General features: G+C 42.3%; 1 protein-coding gene across 7 annotated transcripts in view; it reads left to right on the top strand.

The window, feature by feature from the left end:
• The window catches only part of Tenm2 (teneurin transmembrane protein 2), a 928,441-nt gene that overhangs the window by 547,064 nt on the left and 353,419 nt on the right, over positions 1-27,958 (top strand). For all 7 annotated transcript variants that reach the window (XM_029483889.1, XM_029483894.1, XM_029483891.1 and 4 more), the window contains exon 3: positions 12,907-13,116. In XM_029483889.1, the coding sequence (XP_029339749.1) occupies positions 12,907-13,116 (210 nt within the window). The remainder of the gene's footprint in view (positions 1-12,906; positions 13,117-27,958) is intronic.

Below are 27,958 nucleotides of genomic sequence, written 5' to 3'. Positions count from 1 at the left end.
AAATACATCTCTGGATTCTGTTGGGAAAATACCCCAGCAAGTGGATTGCTTTTGAGCCATCTTCTACATGATCCTCTGTCTCTTTGACCCCAGGAGATTGTGACAAGAATGCTCACAAAATGATGGGGATTTAGAACAGACACTGAATTCAAAAGGCCTAGAATCCTTTCTCACTCATATCCAGAACATGGTCTGACTCTTTGATGACCAAGGCTGAGATAAATCCTTTGATTTATCTATTACCTTACAAGGGTGTTGGCCCTGATGTTATATCATCAAAGAACTCTCTACATGTTTTCCCATTTTGTCAACAAATATTTATTAATCACTTTCTGTACAGAGACTGTTAGGTATCTTGGAAGAGGGAAAGTTCATATTACAAGGATGTAGATTCAACAGCCTCCTAGACTAGAGGCTGGGTGCAATAGTTGTTTGTAAATGTTTGCAGAGTAAGTGATCAGGAGTGTGGTTAATACTCTGGAAATAATGATGGAGCACAGGCCTAAGGATTCCCTCACTTTGGGAAGAGCTCTTGGTGGGGAGGCCTACATAAAGCAGTATGTACAAAGCTTAATCTGTCTTCCTTAACTTTCATCATTTCTAGTAGTGACAGCTAAGCCGACTTGTGGAAGTCCATTTCTTCTTCCTTGGGTCAAGACTCAATTACCAGAGGATTGCTACACCTTCCTCTAACTCTTTTCCAAGATCAAGAGCTGTACAACCTTTAACCTTATTTCTAGTACCTACATCCATCTTAATTTTATCCCCTGGGCAACCAGTGTCTTATCTTGGCTCTGAAGATATCATCATCCTTGAACAGAAAGGATCAGCAGCCCTGATGTGCTCATACCAGCATAGTGTGCTATGGGAGCTTTATTCCTATGCCAGTTTCTCCTTCTGTCTCCCCCTTCATGAACCACTTCATTGTGGACCTTGTCTTTCATGGGGCAAGTGTGCACATCCTGAGAAAAAACAGTATTTCAAAAAGCATAGTTTGTCCAGTGAGTGTATAATGTTACATTCATGAATACGGTAGAATTCTGATTCAATTATATGATTTGCTGGGAAGCCAGAGTTTCTTTGTCTGAGTTTGTACTTTGGGACTTTGGGTTTTTTGCTTATCCCCCAACTTAAATATCAGAGAGGAATATTATTGGTAGTCAAATTCATCATCTTAGGTCAGCTGCCTGCTGTGTGGTCTGGAACAAGCCATTCCTTTTTTAAAAAAAGAAAAAAAAAGAAAAAAGCTCTATCATCAGCAACGTGAAGTGTTTGGTCAGTTAACAGCACTTAAGTTTCCTGCTAGAACTAGTATTTGATGGAGTTTGTGCATAGATGACTTTGACTTTCAATAGTTCAGTTTCTCGCTTGGTCTCCCTCATCTCTGGAAAAGAAACAGTAGCTTGAACATTATTCTAAATAAAAGAATTGTAGAGAGGGTGAGCAAAAGGTCATTTGTAGCCCCAAATTCAAGACTTAACAGCAGAATTACATGTAAACTGTGTGTTAGGCACTTTGTTCTGCATGTGTAAAAGATGGCCTTGTTTCCATAAGGAGAAAAAGAGGTGAGTATTCTGCCTATGTCTTAAGATGCCGACTCTTCAGTTCATCACCATGATGACATTCACTAGTTGCACATACAAGCCTCCTTGTGCATGACCACAGTGGCAATCCGTCGTGCTTCCTAGCTTAAAAACTCCTCACTCACTGAGACTTCCCAGCATTTCTACCCTGTTGGGAGTAGCACTTGGTTTGGCAATTAGGATTACTTGAACACAATGTCAAGACAACCCCATCCCCTGCGTTGTGTCCTGACAGTCATATGTTGGTTATGCCTATCACAGTCTCTACCCATGTCTCTAATTTTATTTCACTCTCAACTTCGTTGCTCTCTCGACTTCATTCAAAATTGCTCCAGATGCCAGGCAAATGAATTGCAGAGTGAGGAATGGAAGATGCTCCCAGTTGTAGACTGGTGAATGTTATTTCAGGACCATGGAGAGCAGTGCCGGCTTAGGTAGCCAGAAAGCTTTTTGTTGTAGCCAGCCCTTGCCTGTGGCATTGAGGTTCCATTCAGAACCCTACAGGTGGTAGGAATGACAAAATCTCTACAAAGAAGCTGTGCAGTGAGATCCCTTCTCCCAGGAGTGCAGGAGCCAAGCTTTACACCATGCCATTCAAAGACCAGATTGCATCTGGGCTCGGATGGCTGTCATAATGTCAGCCCACTTGGCATTTACCTTCTTTTCCCAGGCTGACCTCTGAAGATAGGGGCAGGCTCTGCGGGCATTGTTCTAACCATGCACAAGCTACAGCCATTGTTTCCTCATAGGAGAGCTGCCGGTTCCCTTCCAGGCCAGCACTGTAATTTTATCAACTCTGGCTCAGAGAAACCTATATTTATAATGCTAATTAGGAGGGCACACATTTAATTTGAGTGGAAGACTGTTTGTATCTCCCCGAGCCTGATAGCACAGGGCTCAACTGACAGCAGTCAGAAGCAAAGCAGGCCTTTCTCCCTTCTCCAAGTGTTTGAAACAGGGCTTACTCTTGCCAAACAATTTCTCTGTTGGATTAAAAAGAGAGAAAGAGAGATGGGGGAAGGGAGAATGTTGAATGCACTGGAGCTCAGAAAACTTTGCGTTGATCTCCTGCCTGCATAATATATTCCTCTGTGCACTGAGAAAACATGCCTCTTATGTTATCTAATTGTTTCCTGACACATTTAGCAACATTTCACACTCTTTAAAGTGACATTAAGATTGCTGACAGTGGAGGTACTTTCATTAGATGGGCTTTGAGTTGTAGCCAGTATGCACTGCAGGTCTTCAAACAGACTTGTAAAAGGCAAGGAAGGCATTATTTATGAAAATAGCGCCGTCACCAACACTGCCTGTGGGTGAGTATCAATTTTGCTGACATTGGTCAATTTAGGGTATGTGCATGTGTGCACATTCTCTCTCTCTCTCTCTCACACACACACACACTTTTGTGAGCTGATCGAAGACTCTATGATCCAGTGACCAATGGAAGTCTATGGAAGTCCTTCTGGTCACATCTTTTCAACCTCAACTAACCAGGATGCTGGCTCAAATATGAACCAGTTGTTTCACACCCAAGCTAGAGGCTGGGTAACCATGCACCTGATGCACAGAGAGCTTGGGCACCTGCCCTCGGGTATGACAGCCATTCTCCTCTTCTTCTGCCTTACAGCTTCTCCCTGTCCTCCTAAAACTTTTCAGGCCTCCAAGTTCTCTGCAATAATACACCATCTTCCCAGAGAGCATTCATAATGAGCCTTTGAAGTCAAGGCTCCCACAGAGCCACAGGGAGACATTTCTGAAGGCTCATTCTGACATTCCTGAAAAAAAATTAAGCCAGGCTTAGAGGAGGTGAAAAAAAATACAATTCAGATGGTACATGTCTATTAGGATACAAATTCTCGTTTAAGGCTGGCCTAATTATTGATTACCATGGGTTTGAGTTTATTCTCTATTTATGTGATAAACACCATGACCCAATCAAAACAGGGGAGGAAAGGGTTTATTTGGCTTGTAGGTTTTGGTCACAGTCCATCATGAAGAATTCAGGGCAGAACTCAAGGCAGGAGAGAAAGCAGAGACCATTGAGAACACTCTTTGCTGGTTTATTCCCCATGGATTGCTCGGCCTGCTCTCTTATATATCCCAGGACCACCTGCCCATGGGTAATGCCACCCATAATGGACTGAGCCCTCCCATTTCAATTATTAATAAAAAAAAAAAAACCACCCCCACAGACTTGCTTACTGGCCAGTCTGATATAGACATTTTTCTAAATTGAGGTTCCTTCTTCTCAAATTACCCTAGCTGTGTCAAGTTGATTGCAGGGGGCGGGGGAAGGGAGGGGAGCTAACTAGCATACCATGCTTGTCAGGTAAGCAACATAATATTTAAAGATTATAAGATTTAAAGTGAAGATGAAAACTCACTGCAGACCATAAGTTACCTCCACAGTGTTTGCCTTTCCAGCCAGACATCCTGCCTTGGCTCTTTTCTCTCTACAGTTCTAGAAGTGAAGGATACTATGTAGCTATATCATCTTAGCTTTGCTCATTACTTACTGTGGGTTTTTTCATACTTCTAAATCTCTCCAAGATTCAGTTTACTCTTTAACACAGGGATCAGCATCTGCCACAACATATTGATAAAAGGATTCCATTAATTCCCAACCATGAAATATACTACATGTATTGCCCAGCATGTTTTCATACTCAGTATTTAGGCACTATGAGTGAGTGTTAATCTCTTCACTGGTATGGGCTGCATTGTGGCTGAGACTCTTTAGTCTTTCTCTATCTGTCTTGGAGACTTTTTTTTGACTGATAGTAGTGGTAGGCAGATTCTCAAGACATGTAATCTTTACCATCTTATTAAGGACTGTCCAACAAGGAATAGGCAGACTGTGTGAATGTTGGCAGCATAGAGATGAAATAGTTCATGAAAACATGCTGCCCAGAGCTCATGTTTTATCTCTGCTGTCCCTAAAGCACATAGCAAAACACAGACATACGGGTGAGAGCTGTTTGCTATCTGCAGACAAAGCCTTGGGAAAGGAATGCATCCAATAACGAGAGTAAAAGCCATTACCATTTGTAGAGTGCCGTAACATTTGCAGTGTACTTTCATATATGTTATGATTTAATCCTCAAAGGGTCCTGAAGGGGAGTACTACATCTATCTTCTTCCCTTTATGCATGATAATAATACTTACCATTTACTTCAGAAAGTTCACATAAATGTCTCCGTTAATCCTTATAATAACTAGTGAAGGATGTTTACACACATTTTGTTTATCAACAGTTGAGCACAGAGTAAAAAAGAAAGAATGGAGAGAGAAAGAAAGAAGAAAGAAGGAAGGAAGGAAGGAAGGAAGGAAGGAAGGAAGGAAGGAAGGAGGGAAGGAAGGAGAAGGGAGGGTACTTGTCCAGAGTCACCTAGTAAGTCAATGAGAAAATGGAGATTTGAACTTCAGTGTGGCCCCATACAAATTATATCATCATACCAACAATTGGTAGCTCATACTAATCTTTTAATAAAGATTTGTTCAAATCTATCCTCATTTCCTTTGAATGGTGGCCTGAGCCCTAGAGCCTGAATATCTTACTTTGAGTTCTTCTTTCCTTTCAACTTACAACCCTATGTAGTTCAGCTGTTTTATCCTTAAAACAGGATGATGTTGCCTGCCCCAAAAGTTTCTTGTGAGATTAAATATGAGAATATTGACAAAGAACGGAGAGATGACGCCTGTGTATCAGGAGGGCTTAATTGATCTTGGAAATTGCTAGCATGGGTTTTTCAGTCACATTTCACTCAGGACCACAAAGATGAAGTAAAAGTGAATGATGCATTATGATATGACCTGAAGGATGTTTGCTTTTGGAAATTAAACTTCAGCATGGACCTAGGGAGTTTTACATCTTTCTGTAGAACTTTTCTTACCACTAACTGCCTTTGACAGCAATACAGTTGAGTTGGGTCAGGCAGGGCAGGGATACTTTTCAGTGTGTACCTTGTCTTCTGCATGTTTTTTCAGACACTCTACTTGGGTGACTAAAGCACCCATATGAAGTAGTAGATTGATGTTCTAAGCCACTTGGTTTTAAATGGGCAGTGTATATTTAAAATTGGAGTCAACTCTGTTACTGCCATGCCCATGGTATTATAATAAGTAAACTTCCTTTTTTAAGTACCTAAAACCAAAGACAATATCTGTCCCCATAGAACATTCTACCAAGTGGCATTGCATACCAACAAATAATATGCCTCACCCTAGAGATATTAATGAAGGTACAAATAGATTTTCCAGGCAGGAAGTGTTTAAGGAGGTGGGAAGATGGCTCAGCAGTAAAGGACAGTTTTGTTCTCTTGCAGAAGATCTGAATTTGGTTCCCAGCATGCACTTGGGGCAGTTCACAACAGCCCAGGAGATCAGAAGCCTCTTCTGGCCTGCATAGGCAGCAACACACACACACACACACACACACACACACACAAATCCTCAAAAATTCATTTAAAAGAAAGTGTATAAAGATCCATAACATGTTAATAAAAAGCATTGTCCCTGCCTGAGGAAAGATTTGTATCCTCCGAAGAGTAGGCGGCATTGACTCATTACATTTTACTTCATGAATATGAAAGGCATGGCATATGGCATAAAGCGTTACAGAAAGCATTAAAAAGTGAACTCTAACCTCCAACTATAACCTGATCCGAATTTTACACCTTCTGAAGTGCAGAGCTGCTTGAGAGGTGTGATGTATAAACACACAACCTGGTGAGATGTAATCGCAAAACCCAAGTGCACACACCCCCAAACTGTGAAGGCAGTTCATGCTGGTGCCCCTGCACGAGGCACTTTAACTGGGGCCAGTCCAAAGGCACACCTCCCTCCCAACAAATTACATGTAATAGCTTGTGTGCAATCAGTAGGGTTTTACCAGAAACACCTGAAAATAATTTGTTTCCATCAAAATTCTTAACAGGGTGAGTTTAGTGAAACATGAGCTAAGGAGTCAATTAGGTCTTACACTATAGAACACATACACACACACACACACACACACACACACACACACACACACGCACACAGACACACTTTCCACAGTGTGATATAGAATAAAACAGACCCTGTTTGGCCAATACTACCTCATTGAGAGGACCTAAGAAGACCAAAATGGAGAATCCCTGGGTGAGAGCTCAACCTAGGGCTGTACTCTAGCATTCTCCCTGTTGGGCTCCCATGTTTAATTCCCACTAATACTTGTAAATTGATTTGCTTGGTGTTTACATGTGGGCAAAGGAGAGCTTTTCACTCCTAATACATGGCTCCCCTTTTTTCGTTTGGAATCAAACACTGGGGCTTGTGTGTGTTAGGCAAGTTCTATACCCAACTGTTCTGCCCAATTCTAGTCAATTTTTTAAAAGGCAGATTCTGATATTTAGCACATGAGAAATAAGTATCTGCTATAGTTTGGGAGGAGGAGGAGGAGAAGTAGGAGGAGGAAAACAATGAAGCTGATGACGCACTGACTAGAACCACATTATATATTCTGACCCCAAGCTATTCATTACACATGTGACCTTGGTGTTTATCAGCCTCAGCACCACTGCATGAGAAGATGGGACCGACCATTCTTCCTCATGAGGACTATCCTGGAACTTGGAAGATACTTAGTAGCCTCCCTGACCTCTCCACTATAGGCTTAACAGTTTCCATTCTCTAGTGTGGTGTCTGTGTTCTGAAAATCATTTGTGTACTAGGGAGGTTGAACTAAGGAAATCCTAAATTCAAGACCAGCCTAGATTACATCTTGATACAGTGGCTAGAGGATCTGACTAGCTTTGTTCTTTAAACAAACATTTAAGATGTAGGCAAGGCATTCAGTACCCAGATCAAGGTGTATGGAAATGCTGATGGAAGTTGGAAGGTGCTTTGAATTTCTCTCCAGTGCTGGGCACAGTAAAATCGCTATGCACGTGCCTGATTGGTAAGAAGTGGACAGCTATCTGCTGTCTCCCTGCCCTTATTAATGAAGAATGTGATTTTTATTAAGTCCTCAAACTTATGGTACCATAAGAGATGTTCAGTTTTTGGTTCCAGAATGTCTGTTCCCCCTTATAAATCACTGACTCTTTGCCAGTTGTCACCATAGCTCTTTGCAGGAGAAGCCTGGAGAAGCAGGAGAAGTCAGTGGTTAGTCACCTCCTTTGGGATGAATTCCATGGTGCATTCCAGAATAGCAGCAATGTGTACTTTTTGACCACAATTCTCTGATGTAGGCAGTAGTAGAATGCACCACACAAGGCTTGGGGGGTCAGACAATTTGGGTTCAAACCACAGATCTGCACTTGCTAATGGGGCATTATTTGGTCTCAACTTCTCCTACCTGTGAGTGGGAAAAAATGTAATTCGTTCATGAAAACTTTTAGAGTGCTAAAAGAGAAAGCATGTGTGAAATATTTAGTTTAGTTCTCAGCATAAAGTAAGATCACACACTATGAGAAATTGCTAAGGGGCGTGGTGGGTAATCCCATTGCCAACTTGATGAACTCTTGAGTTGCCTTGGGGACTAGCCTCTAGGTGGGCTTTGTGGGGGGGGTTTCTAGGTCAGGTAATTGAGTTGGAAAGACCTACCGATTATGAAGAGTGGGGTCCAGGGGCTGTGCATTCCTTGCTTTCTGCCTCCTGACTGTGGATGTTACATGATCCACTGCCTCAAGGTCCTGCTATCATGACATTCCCACCCTTTGAACTAAGAGAACAAATAAGCCCTCCCTTCCTTAAGTGGCTCTCTTTCATTAACTATTTTGTCACAGCAACAAGACAAAGCAACGATCAGAGAGGCTGATCAGATTTATATTTGTTCTGCCTTTTATTTTGTCATGACTTAAGCATGTCTCTGTGCTCCACCAAATATCCTGACACCCCATCACTACATAAATCAATTATATATTGCCTAACACAGAACACCTTAATATCAGCTCACCATTCATCTTTCCAATGAAAAAGAACAAGTCATTTGAAGTGAATTTGGGGAATTGCTCTCCAGCTCATCCTCCTGGCATAAATGAGTGAATATATTAAAAATGGCCGAGCAGAGCATCAATTTCACAGTTACCATTTATTGTTTGGGGAGAATGAGAAGAAACTGCAGCCTTTTGAACTTGTTGGACCAAGTCTGGATCTAAATCTGTCTGAGCAGCAAAATGGCACTGTAATGGACACAATGGGAGTTGGAGCAATATTCTACCACCACAGATGGTGTATGATGAAGCTTTCAAGGATGACTGCAGTGGGTGAAGACTGAGAGCCTGGAGCATGGATGGCAAATAAGCCGTGTACATCTGCTACCTCTCCTCATCCATGTCTATGAGTTTTCTAATTGATGATGTCACTATCTTCCCACTGGAAGACGGGGCATACCAGAATCCTCCACATGGCATTACAACAGCCATGAGCCATCTATCAGACATTGCATGGAATTGCTTTGTCTGGCTATCACGGATTTTGTTTTACAAGTGGAAAATAATACAAAACTTTACTCATATGAAAACAGACATATTAGCAAACTGAATTAGTCTCTATGCTTAAGGATACAGGTGATCCAGTCATGTAGATAATCGAGTTTGATTTACATCGGAAAACCCCTGTGCATACACACTTGCACATGGGCAAGACCATAGAAGCTCAACAAATGACACATTGCAGGTCCCTCTTTGCTTTGTAACTATCAGTTCAGTGCTGTTTTCTGTACATTTGCTGGGGAACTTTGTGCTCATTCAAAAAGAAACTGGAGAAACAGTTGGGAATAAAGAGCATCTGCCATAATCTAGGAATCAGGCTGGAGCATACCACCTGATTAGCTGCCCACCCATACTAAGGCTTTCTGTAAGGTAACAGAGTCCACAAAGGGAGCCGCGTAAGTTCCAGCTCTCTCCCCTGTACTTTGGAACCTGTTTGCATCCACACAGATGGTCTCTGTCAGTTGGAATAGTCAGGGGCAATATGCATTCCTAAGTGAACAAACTTAGCAAATGACCTAACAAACAGGGAACAGCACACTGTCTGACTCAGGGCAGATCTAGTGATTCTGAAATTCTCCAAGTAGTGATGGCTTCCAGGAAGCAGAACAGAAGGAAGTACCAAAGCACAATTTAGGAATTAAGAGGTGTGGGGAGATAATGGGAGTCACACAATTCTATGATGCATAGTTACAGTACACGAAGCCAACCCCAACACTTACACCGTGTTGTGACTCTTCCTCTATTGTCAGTATTTGTGGATATTAAAAAGCTCTGTTGGCTGGACTGTATGAAATGACTTCATGCTAAACAAAAGTCCCAGAAATTCATAGAAAGAATGATTCCACCTATCTGGCTCCTGGAAAACTGCACTTGAGGTGGAACCTTAGCTCCACCTCAGTCACTTGCTCAAAGGAATTTTTAAAAATTGGCTCACAGCCATTCTTGTTCTTCGACATCAAGTTCCAGTTTGCCTCAGTAGCACACACTTGAAAGCCTTTTGATTACGTTGTGGCAATCTCTCCCTACCTGAGCCCTGCTACTAAGTGGATGTCAGCCCCGAGTACACAGGTCCCAGTCGGGGCCATCTGCAGTCAGAGAGTATCATCACTGTAAACATCAGAACAATTGACAGTGAAAACCTGGAGCTCTATAGGATAATAACTGCTATGTGTGGTTCACACACAGGTTCAACTTAAGATTCAGGGGAAGCCCTGGGATAGGGAGGAGCTATACCTTGGAAGTATCTCTCTTGCATACATTTCCTACCCTCTATGTAACATTATCATTACTATTTATTATTGTTGTTTATTGTTATTGTTACCATCACCTTATCACCATGCTGTTTGAGCAAGCACCATGAGTAGATACAAGGTGGATTTGGGAAAAAGAAGCCCAAGGGCAAGCCCAGCTCTGGACATTTTCTAACTGTTGAACTCAGCCTCTTTGTTTCTGCTTCTTCGTCTATAAAATGAGAACATTCTATTCTCATGTTTTATGGGAATATGTGGTCATTCTAGCACAATGAGATTGTTTTGAGGATTAAGAAATATGCAAGGAAACAGAGCATGCCGTGAGTGACAGAGCAATACCATGCAATAAGCAGTGATAGTTACAATGGTGGTAGTTATAGCATCATTGTTAGAACATCTATGAGAGAATTATTGATTCAAGGCTGGCATTGATTCTGATAAAGCTCCAGAGCACTCAGCCTAAGCACCTGACAGAAATGCCATGACTTACATTGCTCCACAACAGCTATGAATTTACTGAACTCTTCAAATTATTCCATTTACCCATTGACAATGCCATTGAGTTATTGGGTAAAAAACTTACTATTTAAATTTTAAGGCTGGAGAAATGGCCTCGGTGGCTGAGAGCAGATATTCCAGAGGACCCAAGTTCAGTTCCTGGTATCCACATTGGTCAACTCAACTGCAACTCCAGCTGAAAGCGATCTTACACCCTCTTCTGACCTCTATGAAACACTTGTAGATACACATAATTTTTAAAACCTCAAACTCACTTAAACTTCTTTTATCTTCAACTTTGTGGCACCTCTGTCCTTCCAAAGGGCACCATGCTGACAGTGGTTTGATGCCTCTTTATGACTGTTCCTTCCATTCTCTCTCTTCAGAGTCACTTGCATTTTCTTCAGAGACTTGTTCAAGCGTCCACTCCTGCCAAAACATCTCCTTCTTCGGCCCTGGTGGTACCCTATCTTAGTGCATTCCACCATCCTGCTTCTTATCATCTGAACCCCCTCTGACTCCTCACTAGATCTGAAGGCAGAATGGTGGAATCCTTAGGACTCAAAACAACTGCACATGCATTGGTTGAACCAAAACCATCCATCCAGGGTACCGCATAGTGCAGTTAATAATAATAATAAATGAGGAAATACAGTTATGAATGCAGCAGCAGCAAGTGCTGGTATCTAGCAGAATGTCTGAGTGCACCTCTGTGTGTGCAGTTCTTCAGGAAAGTATAACTTTTCAGGCATGAACACCTCTCCGAATCAAACTGTTCATCTGACTCTCCAGTTTCCCTCCACATCTCAGTTTCATGGGCTGCTTCTCCTGGCTCATATTCCTTAGTTTCCTTGCAAACAAACCAAACAGGCAACAATTAAAATGACCCTGGGCAGAAGGGCACAGTTGGCAGAATGTGTAGACAGAAATTGTCATTGCTCGAGTCAGTGTGAGGAGCCTGTTGCCGGTGAGGAAAAGGTTCCGACGGTCATCCATATGGAAGGGACCTTCTTTGCCTATGGTCACCTCCAGGTTATTCCCCCTCTCCTAGCCTGACTGCCATTCATTATGGCATAGGGCATCCCTGCTTTATCTCACAGGAAGTCCTTCACAATATCCAAATAAACCATGTGATGCAATGAATGATCAAACCACTGTCATGGCAATGCAGGCTCTGTCTGTCCACCTGTTTTCATCTCTTACACTAAGCTAAAGGATTTGATTTTTTGTATGGCCTCTTGATTTGTTCACTGGGGATACAATTTTGAGTACCAGGGACTAATAAGGTCTATGAGGATATTGAAATGGGCTGATGGGCTAGAGAAAGTAGTTCTTGTTTGAAGCGTGCAAACATGGAGAGCTTCACTGAAGAGAAACTGAAGTCTTGAGAATACTGGCCAGGCAGTAGAAGCAGGGAAGAAAGTGGGAATGAAACTCTTTGCAAAGGGGGGGGGGGTAGTTTGACATGTTCATGCAGAGGAAATAAGAATGCCTGCTCACTGGAGAATAAAGAGCCATGTGGGAAGGGTGTCCTCTTGGTAAGGGGGTGAACACCTATGATCCAGAGAAGGTAGGATAAGCCCAGAATCACAGGAGGAGAGGTTATTATTTCTTCCCTTCCATACAATGGAAAGCAATTGGAGGGTATCAAGAGGATATGAGCTGATCTCGACCTGGGAAACGTCATCTCAATGACTGTGGAGAAGAGACGGGGACAAGGGAGAATTGGTGGACTATCTCTCAAGAGTATAAACAGGAAGACCAGCAAGGAGATGGTTCAGGGAGAGATGGGGAGGACTTGGAATCATAGCAAAGGAGAGAGAAAGAACTCAACTTTTTCTAGACTGATTTCACTCAAATGGATGCCCTTTTCCGAATTATATTCATAAAGTATGAAGTATCATACAAGCAGTGGTAATGCAGTTGAGCTGCTTAAGAAACACCATAACCGTTCTGAAAAGTGCATCTGGAACATTAAATATATATATATTATACATATATATTTGTATTGTGAGCTGGTTTCAATGTAACTTTCTTAAGATGCTCTCATGACACTCATTGCTGACCTTTGACCCCTCTGTCCTCTTTCCCAGGTCGTCCCATTCCACCTACATCCTCGTCTAGCCTCCTCCCATCTGCTCAGCTGCCTAGCTCCCATAATCCTCCACCAGTTAGCTGCCAGATGCCATTGCTAGACAGCAACACCTCCCATCAGATCATGGACACCAACCCTGATGAGGAATTCTCCCCCAATTCATACCTGCTCAGAGCATGCTCAGGGCCCCAGCAAGCCTCCAGCAGTGGTAAGGAAACTCTGTGGTGTCTAACTGTGTGGTGTTTTGTGTTTGACATTTGTGAGTCTCCAGCAAAATGACAACCATTGAAACAAAGGCTGGGAGAAAGTGGTGTGGGGAGCACCAAGGTGAAACGCATTTGTCATTTTGTGGCGTGGTAGTTCTAAGAGGCGTCTGTTGAAGGTCACCGCCGTTGGAGAGGTTTTCCTGGTTATAACAGGCTCTGGACCTCCTTCTGAGGGAGGAATTTGCCCAGGGCTACATGTGAAAGCATGCTGGATTCAAAGGTGAAGTGTGGGGAGACACTGGAATATTGAATTTTGTATTACTATGGTTGTGGTCATAGCTGAGTGACCCTGGACACCCTCACATGCCCCATCCCTGTGCCTCCCAGTTCTGCTGTTTTTTATCATTGGCTTCTGACTTCCCCTTGCTTGTTTCATATGGTTTTGTGATGAAAATGTGTTCCCTTGACATGAATACTGAATTCCATGCCAAGACTGAAGTGTTTGGGGTGTGACCTCTCTGTGACCTTCTGCTTGTGCCACTTCACTTGAATTTAATGAGCTGATCATGAGGCACTGTGATAAACACAGCTTCTAAATTCAGAGTTCTTGTTTGGGTTTTCTTGTTCACAGAACGGAGGGACTGAACACTAGGTTCTGCTCCACTTTTGAGGATTTTTGTGCCTCAACTCCTACTCTCCAAGTCTTAGAAAGAATTGGCCAAAGTGGAGCAATAATCAGGCCTTATTTTGGATTCAGTAATTGGTAGACTGTTCACCTGAACATAAGAATACAGAAGAGGGCACACTTACCTAGGGATTCGGTATCCATGCCCCGGGGGATGGGGAGTATGGTACTAATTAGTTGCACTTGACCCAAAGCTTTGGCACTGCCTTCTGAGCTAACTGCTCATGATATTCATTAACACCGATCATCAAAAGCAATAGAGATGCCAAGAATTCTCCCTGCGAAGATCTCTCTGGCTCTATCCATGAATATAAGCTACCAGTGGTCTCAACCTCACCAATTATAGGGGACCGCCTAAGTATATTAAGATGATTCATTTGGCAAATGGACCAATCGAATGCTACTTATGATGGCCCATGCCCTTATTCAAAGCCAGGCCTGATATATTTAGCAAACTCATATTCTTTTTTTTTTTTAAATTATCTAATCAAATCTCTCATCAAATGAGCAATCCATTGTTGATATTATGAAGGCCTTTAATCTACCATAAATCTTTATTAGAACTCATCAGAGCTTCTAGTTTGAGAGAAATGTGATTATGGCACTCTTAAAATGACATTACATCATCGGGGTGATTGGTTTATCATTTGGAGAAGAGACATCAATCATAACTAACATAACCACACAGTAAATGAATTCAACCTTTCTACCGCAGAACAATGACACCGTAATTGCTCAAAATCAGGCTTAAAATGAAATCGGAAAATGCTCTTTCTTCAAATATGATGTTAACTTAATGGAATATATTATGAAAAATCATGTTTGAGGAAATTCTATATAATTAAAAATATGTGGAAATATATTTCCTTTTTTCTTTCATCAGAACCTGATTTTAGCTTCAGCACTATATTTTTCTCTCTGTTTTTGGTCTTTTTTCTTTTTTTTTCTCTTTTCTTTTTTTTCCGGCAGAGATTATGTTGCATCTAATTGAACTACCCTCGCCTGTGTTTTGCTACTTTTTATTTCATACTATGCAACCGTGATGAATATTGTATTATGAAGGACAAGAGGCTTTTGAAATGATGTGCACCTGCTGATAGCTTTTGAAAAACAGACAATTATTAAAGAGAAAATGAGCTTTTAGAATCGGCATCCTTTTATGCATGTATGGATACCCAAGCAAAGATGACTTCCATAAGCGAGGTCAGCTGTTCTCACAGGGACATCCAGAATGTTTTCTTAGTGACAGCACGCAGAGCAGTTCCTTCCCTTTTGGATGGTGGGTCTATCAGGTTGTTGGTTGTCAATAGAGGATTTTTGTTGTTGTTGTTGGCTTTGTATAGAAATCAAGAGCTCATCATTGGGTGGGCAGAACAGATCTATAGATTTAGAGCCAAACTTACTCGCTTTTCATCAGCTACACCAATTTGTTCAGCTTGCTTCAAAAACTGATAGTGATTTTAGCTTCACTGAGAGAAGGAAATGGCACCAAAAGGGCAAAGGTCCATTTTCATACCAAACAAGAGCCATGCTCACACGAACCTCATTGAATGGCCGCCTTGTTTCCAACAGCCTCTTATCAGAGGGTGCACTAAGGCTCGCATAAGCAGGGATTCATCCAACGCGCTTCACTCTTGCTCAGCTAAAATGAGAGCATGCCCAGTTGGGGTATGTGGGCACTTGTACATGTATATATGTCTTGTGGAATGGATCTGGGGTCCAGGGCAAATTGGAGCTTCTATCAAGATCTGAATGCAATTGCCATGAATTTAAATTTGACGTAAAGGATTGAAAATGGAGTTTGACACCAAAGATGCAGAGTGCAGAGCAGTGCCTGAGTGTTTTCGATTGGGTTTGATGAAAGTGGCTGAGTTTGTCAGGTGCTGTAGGCACCAGCACAGGGGCCCCTGTGTTTGGGTATGTTAAGTTTAGCCGGTTAATCATGAAGAGTATCTTTAAGTTGGTCCTTTGGCAATGACAGTGGAATCTTAAAATCATGTAGCAGTTCAGACTTTGTTGGTTTTTTGCCCCTTAGTTAAAATACCTTCCAGCATATTCAGTCCATTCACAACAAGAAAACATTATTTCTTGCCCTCCTCTTACTGTTTCCATGGTTTGATAATGGCATTAGGAGAGTCACAGCACACATTTCCTGCCTACCAAAGCTCTGTTTTAAAGAGACACACTGGATAAAAAATACAGGAACTAGAATGGTTTTTCCCAACAGGAAAACCTCTCGAAGCAACAACCAAGTTTAACCTTTATGCACCAACTGTCATTATTTTTTGACTATACTGCATTCTTTACTGCATGGTACTCAGATTGCCCCACCTTTGCAGCCAAGTTGCTCTAAGTCTCTGTCTGTGCCAATCAAATAGTATAGTTGGAGAGATGCTTCCAGAACTGGATAAATCCAGCCCCTGAAACCTTTGTTTCCCCCTAGCTGAGCTTGGGCCAGGGCCTCACCCTGTGTTTTTGACCTTCTGCCAGAGCAGTTTAGCACCAAAGCTATTTCTTGTATATACAGCAGTATAACTTCAGATCCCATGAAATCACTCATCTGGAAAATAACCTAGATCCCAGCAGCAGCAGAAAGGACGCTTCTACATCTGGAAAAGCGGGGCTCCCTTTCAAATCAGTATATCAGCTGTGCGTTTTGCTGTCAGCATAGGAATAAAATATACAGGCCACAATCATGCACTTACCAAAAGACCATGCTTACCCCTCTCCTGTAGAGAAAGTTGAGTTTTGATTCTCCATAGAGGTTTGGAGGACTTACCATCAACATCACACTACACATTAGAAATAAAAGCAAGGGACACTGACAAGAACCTTCCAGGAAGTCCTCAGCAACAGAGATGAGCCATCCAAAGATGGAGAGGAGAAGTCTAAGTTTGCATGGGGGAAAAGGAGATATGCCCCAGCATATCTCCTTTTGTAAGACAGCAAGACTTTGGCTCATTCTAAGTGGCGTGCTACAGTGTGTACTCACCTGCTTAGGTATGACTTCTTTACTTGGAGGGGGTGATACATGTGCATGTCTGTTTGCACACACGTAGAAGCCAGAGGTCAGCTTTAGGTGTCATTCCTCAGGTGGTGTTCACATTAGTTCCTTAGTTTCCTTAGTTTTAGTTGGCCCGGGGTTCACCACATAGGCTAGCTGGCTGCAGAGTGAGCACGAGGGATCTACCTGTTTCCACTGCCAGTACTGGGATTAAAGGCATGCATCTAAGCACAACTAGCTTTTTACATGTGTTCTGGACATAGAATCCAGGTCCTGGGCTTGCAAGACAAGTACTATACAGACTAAGCTCTTCCCCAAGCATTTACCTAGATATCTTAAAGATTGTCTTACTTGTCTGGCATCAAAAGGAAAGATCTCTCTCTCTCTCTCTCTCTCTCTCTCTCTCTCTCTCTCTCTCTCTCTCTCTCTCTGCCTATCTTTCTCTAGAACCTCCCTTATAACAGTTATTTCTAAAAACTCTAAAGCTATAGTTAGAGGAGTCTTCGGGGGCATTATGTTTGTTCATGCAAATAAAATCTGTATTATTTAATGTAGATAGAAAACTTAAGTCTAAGCTTCCTGGTAGCCAAAGAAAAAGAAAAACAGATTAGAGGGTGCATAGTGACCAAGAGACACAAGCAAAGTGGCTGTTTAAGGAAACAGTATCGTTCTCACCATAGAAAGGGTCCTGGGTACATCACAGATGACAAATCAGTTCTCAGCAGTACTCACAAAACATACGCAATTCCCTCCCCAAACTTTCTGGGACCTCCCTCTAGACAAGTTGCACCGTACTCTCAGCTTAACAGCAATGGTACAAGCGCTCAAAGACTGAACATTCCGAGGGCAGAACTTGGCTTGATTCATGACAGCCCTTAATTCTTCCCACAGAACTTGTAAACTGCAGATCTCATGGGTGACACAGGGCAGAATCATTGCTCATTTAATGTTGGTATGTGGATTAGCAGACTCTGCAGTAACAGCGCAATCTAAAACCTTGAAAGGAGATAACCAGTATATAAACGTGTCTTGATGACACTATCCATTCATGACAAGGACGGCACCCTACCAGGACAGTCTCACTCTTCGGACCCTACCATGATCAACAGGGAGCCTTGAGGATGGATGAGAAGGCTGCACACTCAAGTCGTTTTTGGTTTTGCTTTTTTTTTTTTAAGTAGTGAATTTTTTAGGACTAGAGAGATGACTCAGTAGTTAAGAACACTAGGGCTGCTCTTACAAAGGGCATGGGTTGGATTCCCACCACTCACAAGGTGACTCAGAACCATCTAGAACTCTGGTTCTAGAGTATCTGCTGTCCTCTTCTGACCTCTGGAGGCACCAAGAACTTGAATAGAACATATACACATATGTGCAAAACACTTGCAGATATAATAAGTCTTTAAAACATTGATGAATGAAATATCTTGCCCTTGTAAAGTTAGTGTGGGGGAGAAAAGTCTCCTTCAAGTACTATGCATCGTCTTGCTTTTTTACCCATTGAAGTTTCATTTCCTCTAGGATTTCCTGAGAAGTTTGGAGTTATTACTGTGTAAGTTAAGGATGGATTTCTGCTCAAGTGACCAGGTGCTCTGCTTTCTTCCCTCCTCCCCTTCCTTTTTCTCCTCCCGTTTCCCCTCCCCCTCTCCCTTTTGTCTTCTCTCCCCCCCCTCCCTTCCCCTCCCCTCCCCTCCAATCTCCCAAAGTCGCTGTATTTGATATGGGATTGTTTATCCCATCACAGGTCTCCTTGCTTCCTTGGCTTTCTCTTAGCCTCATTCCATCCTTTAGCTCCTCCTCTGTGCCCTGGTAGCAGATTCATAATTGATGATTAAATGAACATGTATTGAGTGGATACATACCATTTATAACTGCATCCCTCTGATAAGTTTACTGCTTTTACATTGTATATGATGGAAAGCAGTGGAGAATTTTCTGGAAAGAAGACATAAGAGACACCACAAATGCCCTCTACTTTTATAGATTGTATACACTTATATTTACACATATATAAGCCATATCAATTTCTTTTTCTTTTTAAGTGTCTTTAAATGGTAAATCTGTAAGTGACAAGGCTGTGTTACATTTTGTATGCACATTTACACTTGTGACATAGGAGCCTGGGAGCCCTGAGTGGTTTACAGATGAGGGCAGCCCTGGGAAGGGCTAGCCTAGAGTGGGAGGTGCTGGCTTTGGGTTCAGTACTCTTTCCCTTTTCTTTGTGCCAATTATCCCTCACTTTTTCAGCTTGGCTTTTTTCCACACAGGCCTAAGCCAGCCTTTCTGAGCTACCCCCTCACTTCTTTCTTGTGCTCAGAAGGCTGTTTGTCATGTCTGGATTGCAAGTTCACTGGGCAGTGTAGGCTGACTTGACGGTGCTTGGAACTGGCTCTGGAGAGCTTTCTTTCCTTCCAGAAACACAGAGCCATACAGGACTTGGCTATGAGCTCACAACCCTTTCCACTCGCTTCTAGTTATTCTGAACGCATGTGCACTTTTCATTATGAACTTGGATTTAACCCCACCATATCTTGCTTGTGTAGCAACAATTATCACTGTCGCCCTTTTCTAGTGGAGAATGCTGGGACACAAGGAGTTTGGAGGACTCGTCAATGTTGTTCACACAGTAGAAAAATAAAGAGCTTGGACTTTAACCCCTAAATGTGGAAAACTTCCTTACTGTAAACTCTCTACCTGCTTTGTGGCAGACATTAACCTCAGAATATATTGAGATATATGGTAGACAGCAGAGGCTTGGTATCAAAGAGCCAGGGGTTACAGTTTGCAAAGGTTGAAAGCTCCAAGTACACACGACAAAATACCCTCTACCTCCACTTCTTTTATTTTTAATTAATTTATTTTTTACACTCCATATTCCATTCCCTGCTCCTCCCATCCACCCTCTGACTGCTCCACATCCCACACCTCCTCATCACCCCACCCTGTCTCCATGTGGATGCCCCCACCCTCCACTCCACCTGACCGATAAACTCCCTGGGGCCTCCAGTCTCTTGAGGGTTAGGTGCATCATCTCTGAATGAACACAGACATGGAAGTCCTCTACTGTATGTGTGTTGGGGCCTCAAATCAGCTGGTATATTCTGTCTGTTTGGTGGTCCAGTGTTTGAGAGATCTCGGGGGTCCAGATTGAGACTGCTGGTCCTCCTACAGGGTCGCCCTTCTTCTCAGTTTCTTTCTCCCTTCCCTAATTCAACAACAGGGGCCAGCTGCTTCTGTCTATTGGTTGGGTGCAAATATTTGCATCTGACTCTCCACTTCTTAACACCTCCATTCCACACTCTTCCTGGTGAGACACTCATTCCAGTTCAGGGACTCTACAAACTCTTTTTGTTTCTCAGTTCCCACAAAGCTTAACATCTGGGGGGAACATCTATATAATGGGGAAAAGTCTAAAGTAGAAGATGGAGAGCTTGGCTTTGTCTGTATCTTTTAAACCTTTACAGATATGTGTTGTACATTGAACCCCCCCCCCTTTCTTTTGTTCCCCTGAGAGTCCATACTCTCCTACTCTTCCCCCTCCCTGTAGTCCTCCCTTTTCTCAGCTCACCCCTGCTCACCCTACCCCAGCCCATTTCTCCTCTTTCTTCTCTAGCTGATTCCACTTTCATTTTCTTTACAGTTATATGTGGTTTTCTAGGACTGTAGAACATCTAGGGACCACAAAGGAGGAAAGACACAGGGCACTCACCTTTCTGAGATTTCATTTAATATAACTGTTTCTGGTTGTATCAATTCTTCTGCAAGCAACACTACTTCATGATTCTTTATGACTAAGTATATATGTATGTGTATGATGTATACACACACCACACATATGTATATTACATTATGTGTATGTGTATATGCACATATGTATATTGCATTATGTGTATATGTATATGCCACACTTTCTATACCCATTCCTCTCTTCTTGAACATCTATCTGGTCCATAGTTTAACTGTTATGAATGATACTGCAGAAAGTGTTGATGAAATACCTCTATGATGTGTTCAACTTGGGATCTTTTGTGTCCATACTCCGGGGTGGGAATGCGGGGTTATACAGTGGATCTGGTTTAGTCTTTTGGAAAACCTTCATATTGATTTCCATAAAGAACAAACTATTCCACACTTTCCCTGGCAGTATATAAGAACTACCTTTTGTCTATGTCCTTGACAGCAATTGTTCCTGTTTATTTTCTCAATGATGGATATCTGATTAGAGTCACGTGGGGTCTCAATGTACTTTTGATTTGCACTTCTCTTATGGCAGGGAAGAGTGAACCTTTTCCCCTATGTTATCTTATTGGCCCTTTTCCTGACTATCTCTGTTTAATTTTTTGTTATTTAGACTTTTGTGTTCTTTGTTTATTACAAATGTAAATCCTCTGTTAGATGTACAACTAGCAAAGACTTTTCAGCCACTCGTAGGCTGATTTTTTTTTTCACTCAAGTAACTGTGACCTTTGCTGCACAGCAGATTTTTAATTTCAGGAAGTCCAATTTAATGATTGTTGACCTGATTTCCTAGAGTTTGATTCAGAAATAGAATTTGACCTTTCTATATACCTTACCCCTGATCTGCAGCAGGCGTGAGACTTTCCAAGTCTTTCAGTCTTTCTTGGCCTCAGTTTATCTACCTGTCATTAGTCATTGAAAGATCTTGAAAGATCTCTAAGCTTCCTTCTTATGTAGCATTCTTTTGGTGAGTTACCTGTACCCACCTGCACCAAGCTTTGCCAGAATTTAAGGCTTCCAGACTGCCCCCTTCCTCCCATCCCTCCACCCCCATCTCCTCTTCCCCTTTTCTATCCCTTTCCATCTTTAGCACCATGAGCTTCACTAATGTTAAAACCAAAATGCACAGTAATGCAGTGCAAATCTTTGCATTTTACCTGTATATGTTGTGGAAATAAGTATTGGGGCTTGTAACACGGAGTTGAAAATGGTGGCAGTAACCTGAGCAAAGGAGGGGGCATAGTTCTATCAGCATGCCCCTCAGGTTTTAGAAATGTCCACCCCCATCTTCCAGAACAAAGTCTCCAACGCCAAGATTTGACAGTAGGTATACCTACCACTCAAGTCCAGACACTACCATCTTGCCCAACAAAGCTGTAGATATAAGACTTTTACTCTCACTTTCCCTCTTGTAAAATGCATTTAAACATGCATGCCTGTAATAGTTTGTCAGTTCACCAATTTCCAGCCCAGCTAGGGTGGGACGAGGCTTCTGCACCAGCAGTGCCCGTAAGCACACAATGAAGATGGACAGGTAATTCCTTTGGAGATGCACAGAGGGAACGTGACAGCCAGCAGAGAACCACTTCCCCTCAGCAAATAATCTGGATATTGACACAAATCCCAGGGTCGATCCGCATTGTGTATCTTCTGCTTCTCCACCTCTGTCCTCAGCTTCTGGGTACATAAGAACCGATGTCCCAGCAAAGCAAAGACTGCTACCTGAATGCAATCTTTAACATTTTCCTGCCCTAACCAGATCTTCAGATCTTCCCAAATTCCTCGTAACATTCCACATTTAATTCAAAGTGCAGATACCTATACTGTGTTTACTAGTCATTCTACAGTATAGCTTTACACTAGTTCTTTTGTTGGAAATGTCTCAAATTTTCTTAAATCCCAGCATAAATATATTTTCCAATAAGGAATTCCACAGTCTCATCAGATAAAAAAGATTTAAGGATATGTATAACTTTTAAAAGTGTGGTCTCAGAACTCCATACTGCTTAAATCCAACCTGTAGTTCAAATACTTCCTAGGACCATAAAATTGAATAGTGTATATTTCAGTTTTTTTAAATGTGTGAAACAGTGTTGTCTGCAGCTCCTGAAGCTGGCATGAATTTCTAAAGGATACCCTAATGCATCAAAATATCTTGAAAAGAGATTTTAAATCAACTGAAGCAGAGGTTAGATCTGATATTTATTTTTCAAACTCTTTAAATTTCAGTTGGTACACAATGATTGTACATAATTATGAAATACAAAAATGCAACACACACATATACATACATACATACATACATACATACATACAGTGGAGGGTTATATTTTAGGTTAGCAAATACTTCTTGAAGTGGTGAAGATCAATGCAGGAGCTTGTGCAGGTTTTGACCATTGAGCTATTCCCCAACCAAACAAGCATTTTTTTACAATGTACTTTTAGAAAAGTATTGAGAACTTCAAAATTGTACATAATATGTTTTGATTGAATCAGCTCACCACCATCTACCTCTTCCGATTTCACATACTCTGTTTCAAACCTGCTGAGTCAATTTAGTGCTCCCAGTATGCTCAGGTGCAGGGGCATCCACTGGACCATTACTAAAGAAGACTGACTTCTTCTACCCCCAGTAGCCATCAACTGCCAATAGCTCCTCAACTAAGGTAGGACTTCTGATCCCCTCCGCCATTCCTGCTGGAGCTTTGGCTGGCTTGATCTTGCATAGGTCTGGCGCCAGCAAGCACAGCCAATATAAATTCCAACACACATTTCCTAACCATGATAAAATACACCTATCAGGATTGCTATCATTCTCCCCATATTTTACCCACAGTTCTTTGCTCACACTATATGTAATTATCCATCTCCAGGATAGTTTCATCCACTCCAACCAACATTCATGTGTTTCTTGTGGAATGGATTTGGAGCCCAGGGTATACTGGGTATTCTATCGAGATCTGAAAGCAGTTGCCATGGATTTAAATTGACATAAAGGATTGAAAATAGAGTTTGACACCCATTAACCCCCCTTAGCTCCTGGCAGCCATAATTATATTTCTTTCTCTGGGTTTGGCCACTCTGGGGGCCTCATATAAATAGAATCTAGCTATGTTTGTTCTTTCATGGGTGACTGATAGTTTCACTTGCTGTAATGCCTTCTGGTCCCATCCCTGCTGTGGCATGGGAAAGAATTGCCTTTCTTTTAAGATGATTAATTTCTACTGTGGATGTTCTGTGTGTCTCACTTTGCTATTCACATAGCCATCAGTAGACACTCAGCTTGGACCACCTTCTCGCTCTGCAGATAACATGACTGTGCAGTCACCTGTTTGACCTTCAACTCCTTTGGGAGTACGATGTGCAATGTACAATGATATTCATTGGCCGGATCACTAAGACACATGATAGTGATGGGTTTGAAGGTTTTAGTGAGTTGCTGTACTGTTTTTCCCAGTGGCCACATCTTTTTTTTGGGGGGGAGGGGTCGAGATAGGGTTTCTCTGTGTAGCCCTGGCTGTCCTGGAACTCACTCTGTAGACCAGGCTGGCCTAGAACTCAGAAATCCAACTGCCTCTGCCTCCCAAGTGATGGGATTAAAGGCATGAGCCACATCATTTTTTATTCCTACCAGGAACACACAATGGTCTTCATTTTTCTACTACCCCACCCCCACCCCGCAACGCTTGTTTCTGGATAGTTTTTTCCTCAGCGATAGCCATCCTGGTTGTTGTGAAATGGCATGTACTGTGACATGATTCCAGTCCCTAGTGACTACTGATATGGGACGTCCGTTTTTGCCATTTGTATGTCTTCTTTGGTTAAGTATCCACTAATAGTCATGGAGATGGTTCAGCAGGTATGGGCACTGTGGCAAAGATGGATGCCCTGACTTTGATTCCAGGATCCCACATGCTAGAGGGAAACAAATGACTGCTATATGCTGTTCACTGAACTACACACACACACACACACACACACACACACACACACACACACTATTGTTCTGTGGTGACTCATACAATCCTTACCTTGGAGAAAAACAAAATAGCCCTGGGTATCAGCCAGTCACTAATCAGGAGGTGTTAGAAACTGGCCTGGATTCATAGCTAGGCCAAGGTGTTTTTGTTGTTGTTTATTTGTCTATTTTATTGAACACAAACAGTTAGTTCACTGAGTATTGATTCCCAGCACTGCTCAAAACCCCTCATGAAGCTAGATAAAATGACAATATGAAAATAGCAATCGTGCTTCATGACAGTACCCCAAAACTATCAAGTGAATATCAACAGTCTCAATTAGTGTAGTTTTGTTATCACAGCAAAACACTTGAAGCTTACGTATGCAGAAAAGAGGTGTATGTAGTTTCACTGTTTTGGAAATCTTTAATCATAGCACCAGCTCTGGCAAGGGTCCCTTTCTGCATCACCTCAATGGGATTTGTGACTACAGTGGCAGGAGCATATGAGCTCTGCCACAGCGCAGGGGAGGAGTCTTGAGACCTCCCACTAGGCTCCACATCTTAAAGGTCCCCACATCTTAAACTCTCTCTCTCTTTCACTCTCTGTCTCTCTTTGTGTCTCTCTCTGTCTCTGTCTCTCTGTCTCTCTCTGTCTCTCTCTCTCTGTGTCTCTGTCTCTGTCTCTGTCTCTCTCTCTCTCCCTCTCTCTATCTCTGCCTGTTCCCTTGAACCTGGAAATTACTTCACGTAACCCCGTCCTTACACTTTGATTCAAACTCCCATCCCCTCGCTGTGTGCCTCTCTGTCGTTGGAATAAGTGAATGAATTTTTGCTTGGCCACATGTATTCCTTTCTGGCAGTGCTTTGTTAGAGCACACTGAGACCATTGTGCTGTGAATTTGGATTTTGATCCTTCCTTTACAGATAGCAAAATGGTGGCAGTCTATGACTGCCTAAGGATGTGTGCATTGTTATTAAGGAAGGCAACAATGGTGTAAAGATGATTCTGGAGGCCCTGCCTCAGTGGGTAAGAACACTTACTAACTATGTATTAGGACCTGACTTTGGGGGTTCCTGATACCTACATTACAAAAAAAATCAAGGCATGGCCTATGGGCTAGTAACCCCGGCACTGGGGCGCAGAGTCAAGAGGATGGCTGGGATTTTACTTTTAGGCACTGTACAGAAATAAATAAATACAAAGACCAAACTACAGATTCAGAGAGAGGTTCTGTCTCAAAGGCATAAGACAGACAATGGTAAAATGGGATAGCAGATATCCTCCTCAGATTCATACAGGTACACTGGGTGGATACAGCAGCACACACGTGTGACACACATACACACCCTGCTGAACAAACACAAACAAACAGACTACTATATAAATCCTATGTGCAAAGCTAAGTAAGTTGTCAGCATCCCTTACATAGCTTGTTTCCAAGGACCACAGCCAAGCACCACGCTGCCAGTGTGGATGGACAATGTGAGTATAGGCTCAGGAAAACATGGGGTAAGGGAAGGGGGACTGTGTGGAGTGGGGTGGGGGTGGGGAGGTAGAGAAAGGAGCCTAGCTCTACACCTTCTGTAGTGAGAAGTTAGTGAGTAGCGTGCGCTATGAGAACTCAAGAAATAGCAGTGAGGCGTGTTATTTATAGAACTAGAGATAAATACCAAAATAATCAGCTAAAAAAAGGTAGATGCAGTTGCTTCTGAGGAGGAAGAAACTGGTGCCGATGGGAAACGCTTGCTATTTTTGAATCAAATATCTTAGAGCTGCACGGTTCCACAGACTGGCACATTTTCCTTGCTCCAATGGAAAAAAAAAAAAAGAAACATCTTAAAGGAAAGCACAGACGTGGGGCATGAAAACTACGCAGTGTGAAGTCTGAACCCCCAAATTTTGTCACCCCTTACCATCCTCCAATCTACTTCTTTCAATACATTGTATGCTGATTAGAGGGAAGGCTTGCTTGAAATGACACCAGGAGCCTGGACCTTGCATGGTTAGACGCCATTGCGCTTTCCTGAATGGTGGTTGCTTCTATTGTTTGGAAATCCTGTGAAGATGCTGTAGTGGGTCTCTATCCCAATCCATCCCAAACTCCAACCATGAGGACAGAGACGGTTCCATGACTATCACTTGGTTTCATTACTAACTGAGTTTCATCTACAAGGCTTCCTCGCCATCTCCGCCCAACCTGATACCCCTTTCACAGTGGCGAGACAAGTCTTATAGTCTGCCTCATTCAATTTAGTACCTCATTACATTCTAATTTGTAATATTCTCTTGGTGTTTCATGCATATAAGTCACTTGTGTCGACATTAAATTGTCACCACTTAAAGACAGGGGTCACTTCTTTAGTCCATTTGCCTTACTTAGTACCTTGTATGGTTGAAATAAGTAAAACATCTTGTAGGGAAAGCTTTAAAGGGGCAGTGGCCAAATGGGACAACAAACATCATATTGACTCAAGTCACTGTAAAGTGAGATCTAAGGCCATCTAAGGTTGTGGGTGTAAGCATAGTCACTTTTTGAAGAGAACAGAAAAATTGCCTCCATCTTCACATGAACCCTTTTGCCCATGAAAGTCTGTGGAGCTCAAAATCTTTTTGTCCCCTCAAGAATACCAGTCACCTGAAAAGGGATAATTCATGATAATCCAAAATTAAGTCCATTGAATTACATCAGCAAACAATGCCACTAAGTCCAAATAAGATCACTTCATAGGTACACCCCTTTTGGGGATTGGAAAACACTGTTCAGCCCACAACAGTATACAATTAGATGCTTAGCAGGATAGTCCTATGCTGTGTAGCACATGCCTGTCCACTATTTGGCCTTACAAGGCTCCTCTGTATTCAATTATACTTCAGTTTTCTGAAGACAAGCTCTGTACCTTCCCAGTGGTTCATTGTAGTCTGTGCACTGAGCTTAACACATTTCAGATGCTCAGAAATCAGGTCAAGAATCAAATAAGCCATACACAAAGTCAAAGGAAGAAAGAAGGGTACAGAAGTAGCTTTGATTTCAAAAAAAAGAAGTGGTCCAAGACAACAGTGGGTGCAAATGCTGGCTCTTGGCCCTTCCCCAGTCTGTGGTAGGAGAGAAGCAGAATGAAGAAGGCCTCTCTAGATGATGGAAAAGTACTACACGGAGAGCAAAAGAAAGCCAGAAGCAAGCAAAAGAACAAGTAGTTAATATTTAAACTCTAGAATCTGAATAACCTAGCAAGGCGTAGAAAAAACTATGTTATGTTCTACTTTAGAATTCCAGCACCAGCCTTCCCTGGATGGCCCCAGGGCCAATATCAGCTCTCTCTTTTGTCATTTTTCCATCAAATACTTTGTTTTATGATTTCTGTTCCTTATTACCTATTACTTCCTGATGCTTGTAATGCCAAAGACGAGATGATGCTGTGGCGAACACATGCCCAGTACTGACGCAGTTAGGCAGT

Source organism: Mus caroli, chromosome 11, assembly GCF_900094665.2.
Source record: "Mus caroli chromosome 11, CAROLI_EIJ_v1.1, whole genome shotgun sequence".
Classification (NCBI taxonomy): Eukaryota; Metazoa; Chordata; class Mammalia; order Rodentia; family Muridae; genus Mus; species Mus caroli.
Note: the sequence above shows the minus strand (reverse complement) of the source record. Positions and strands in the feature narration are given on the sequence as shown.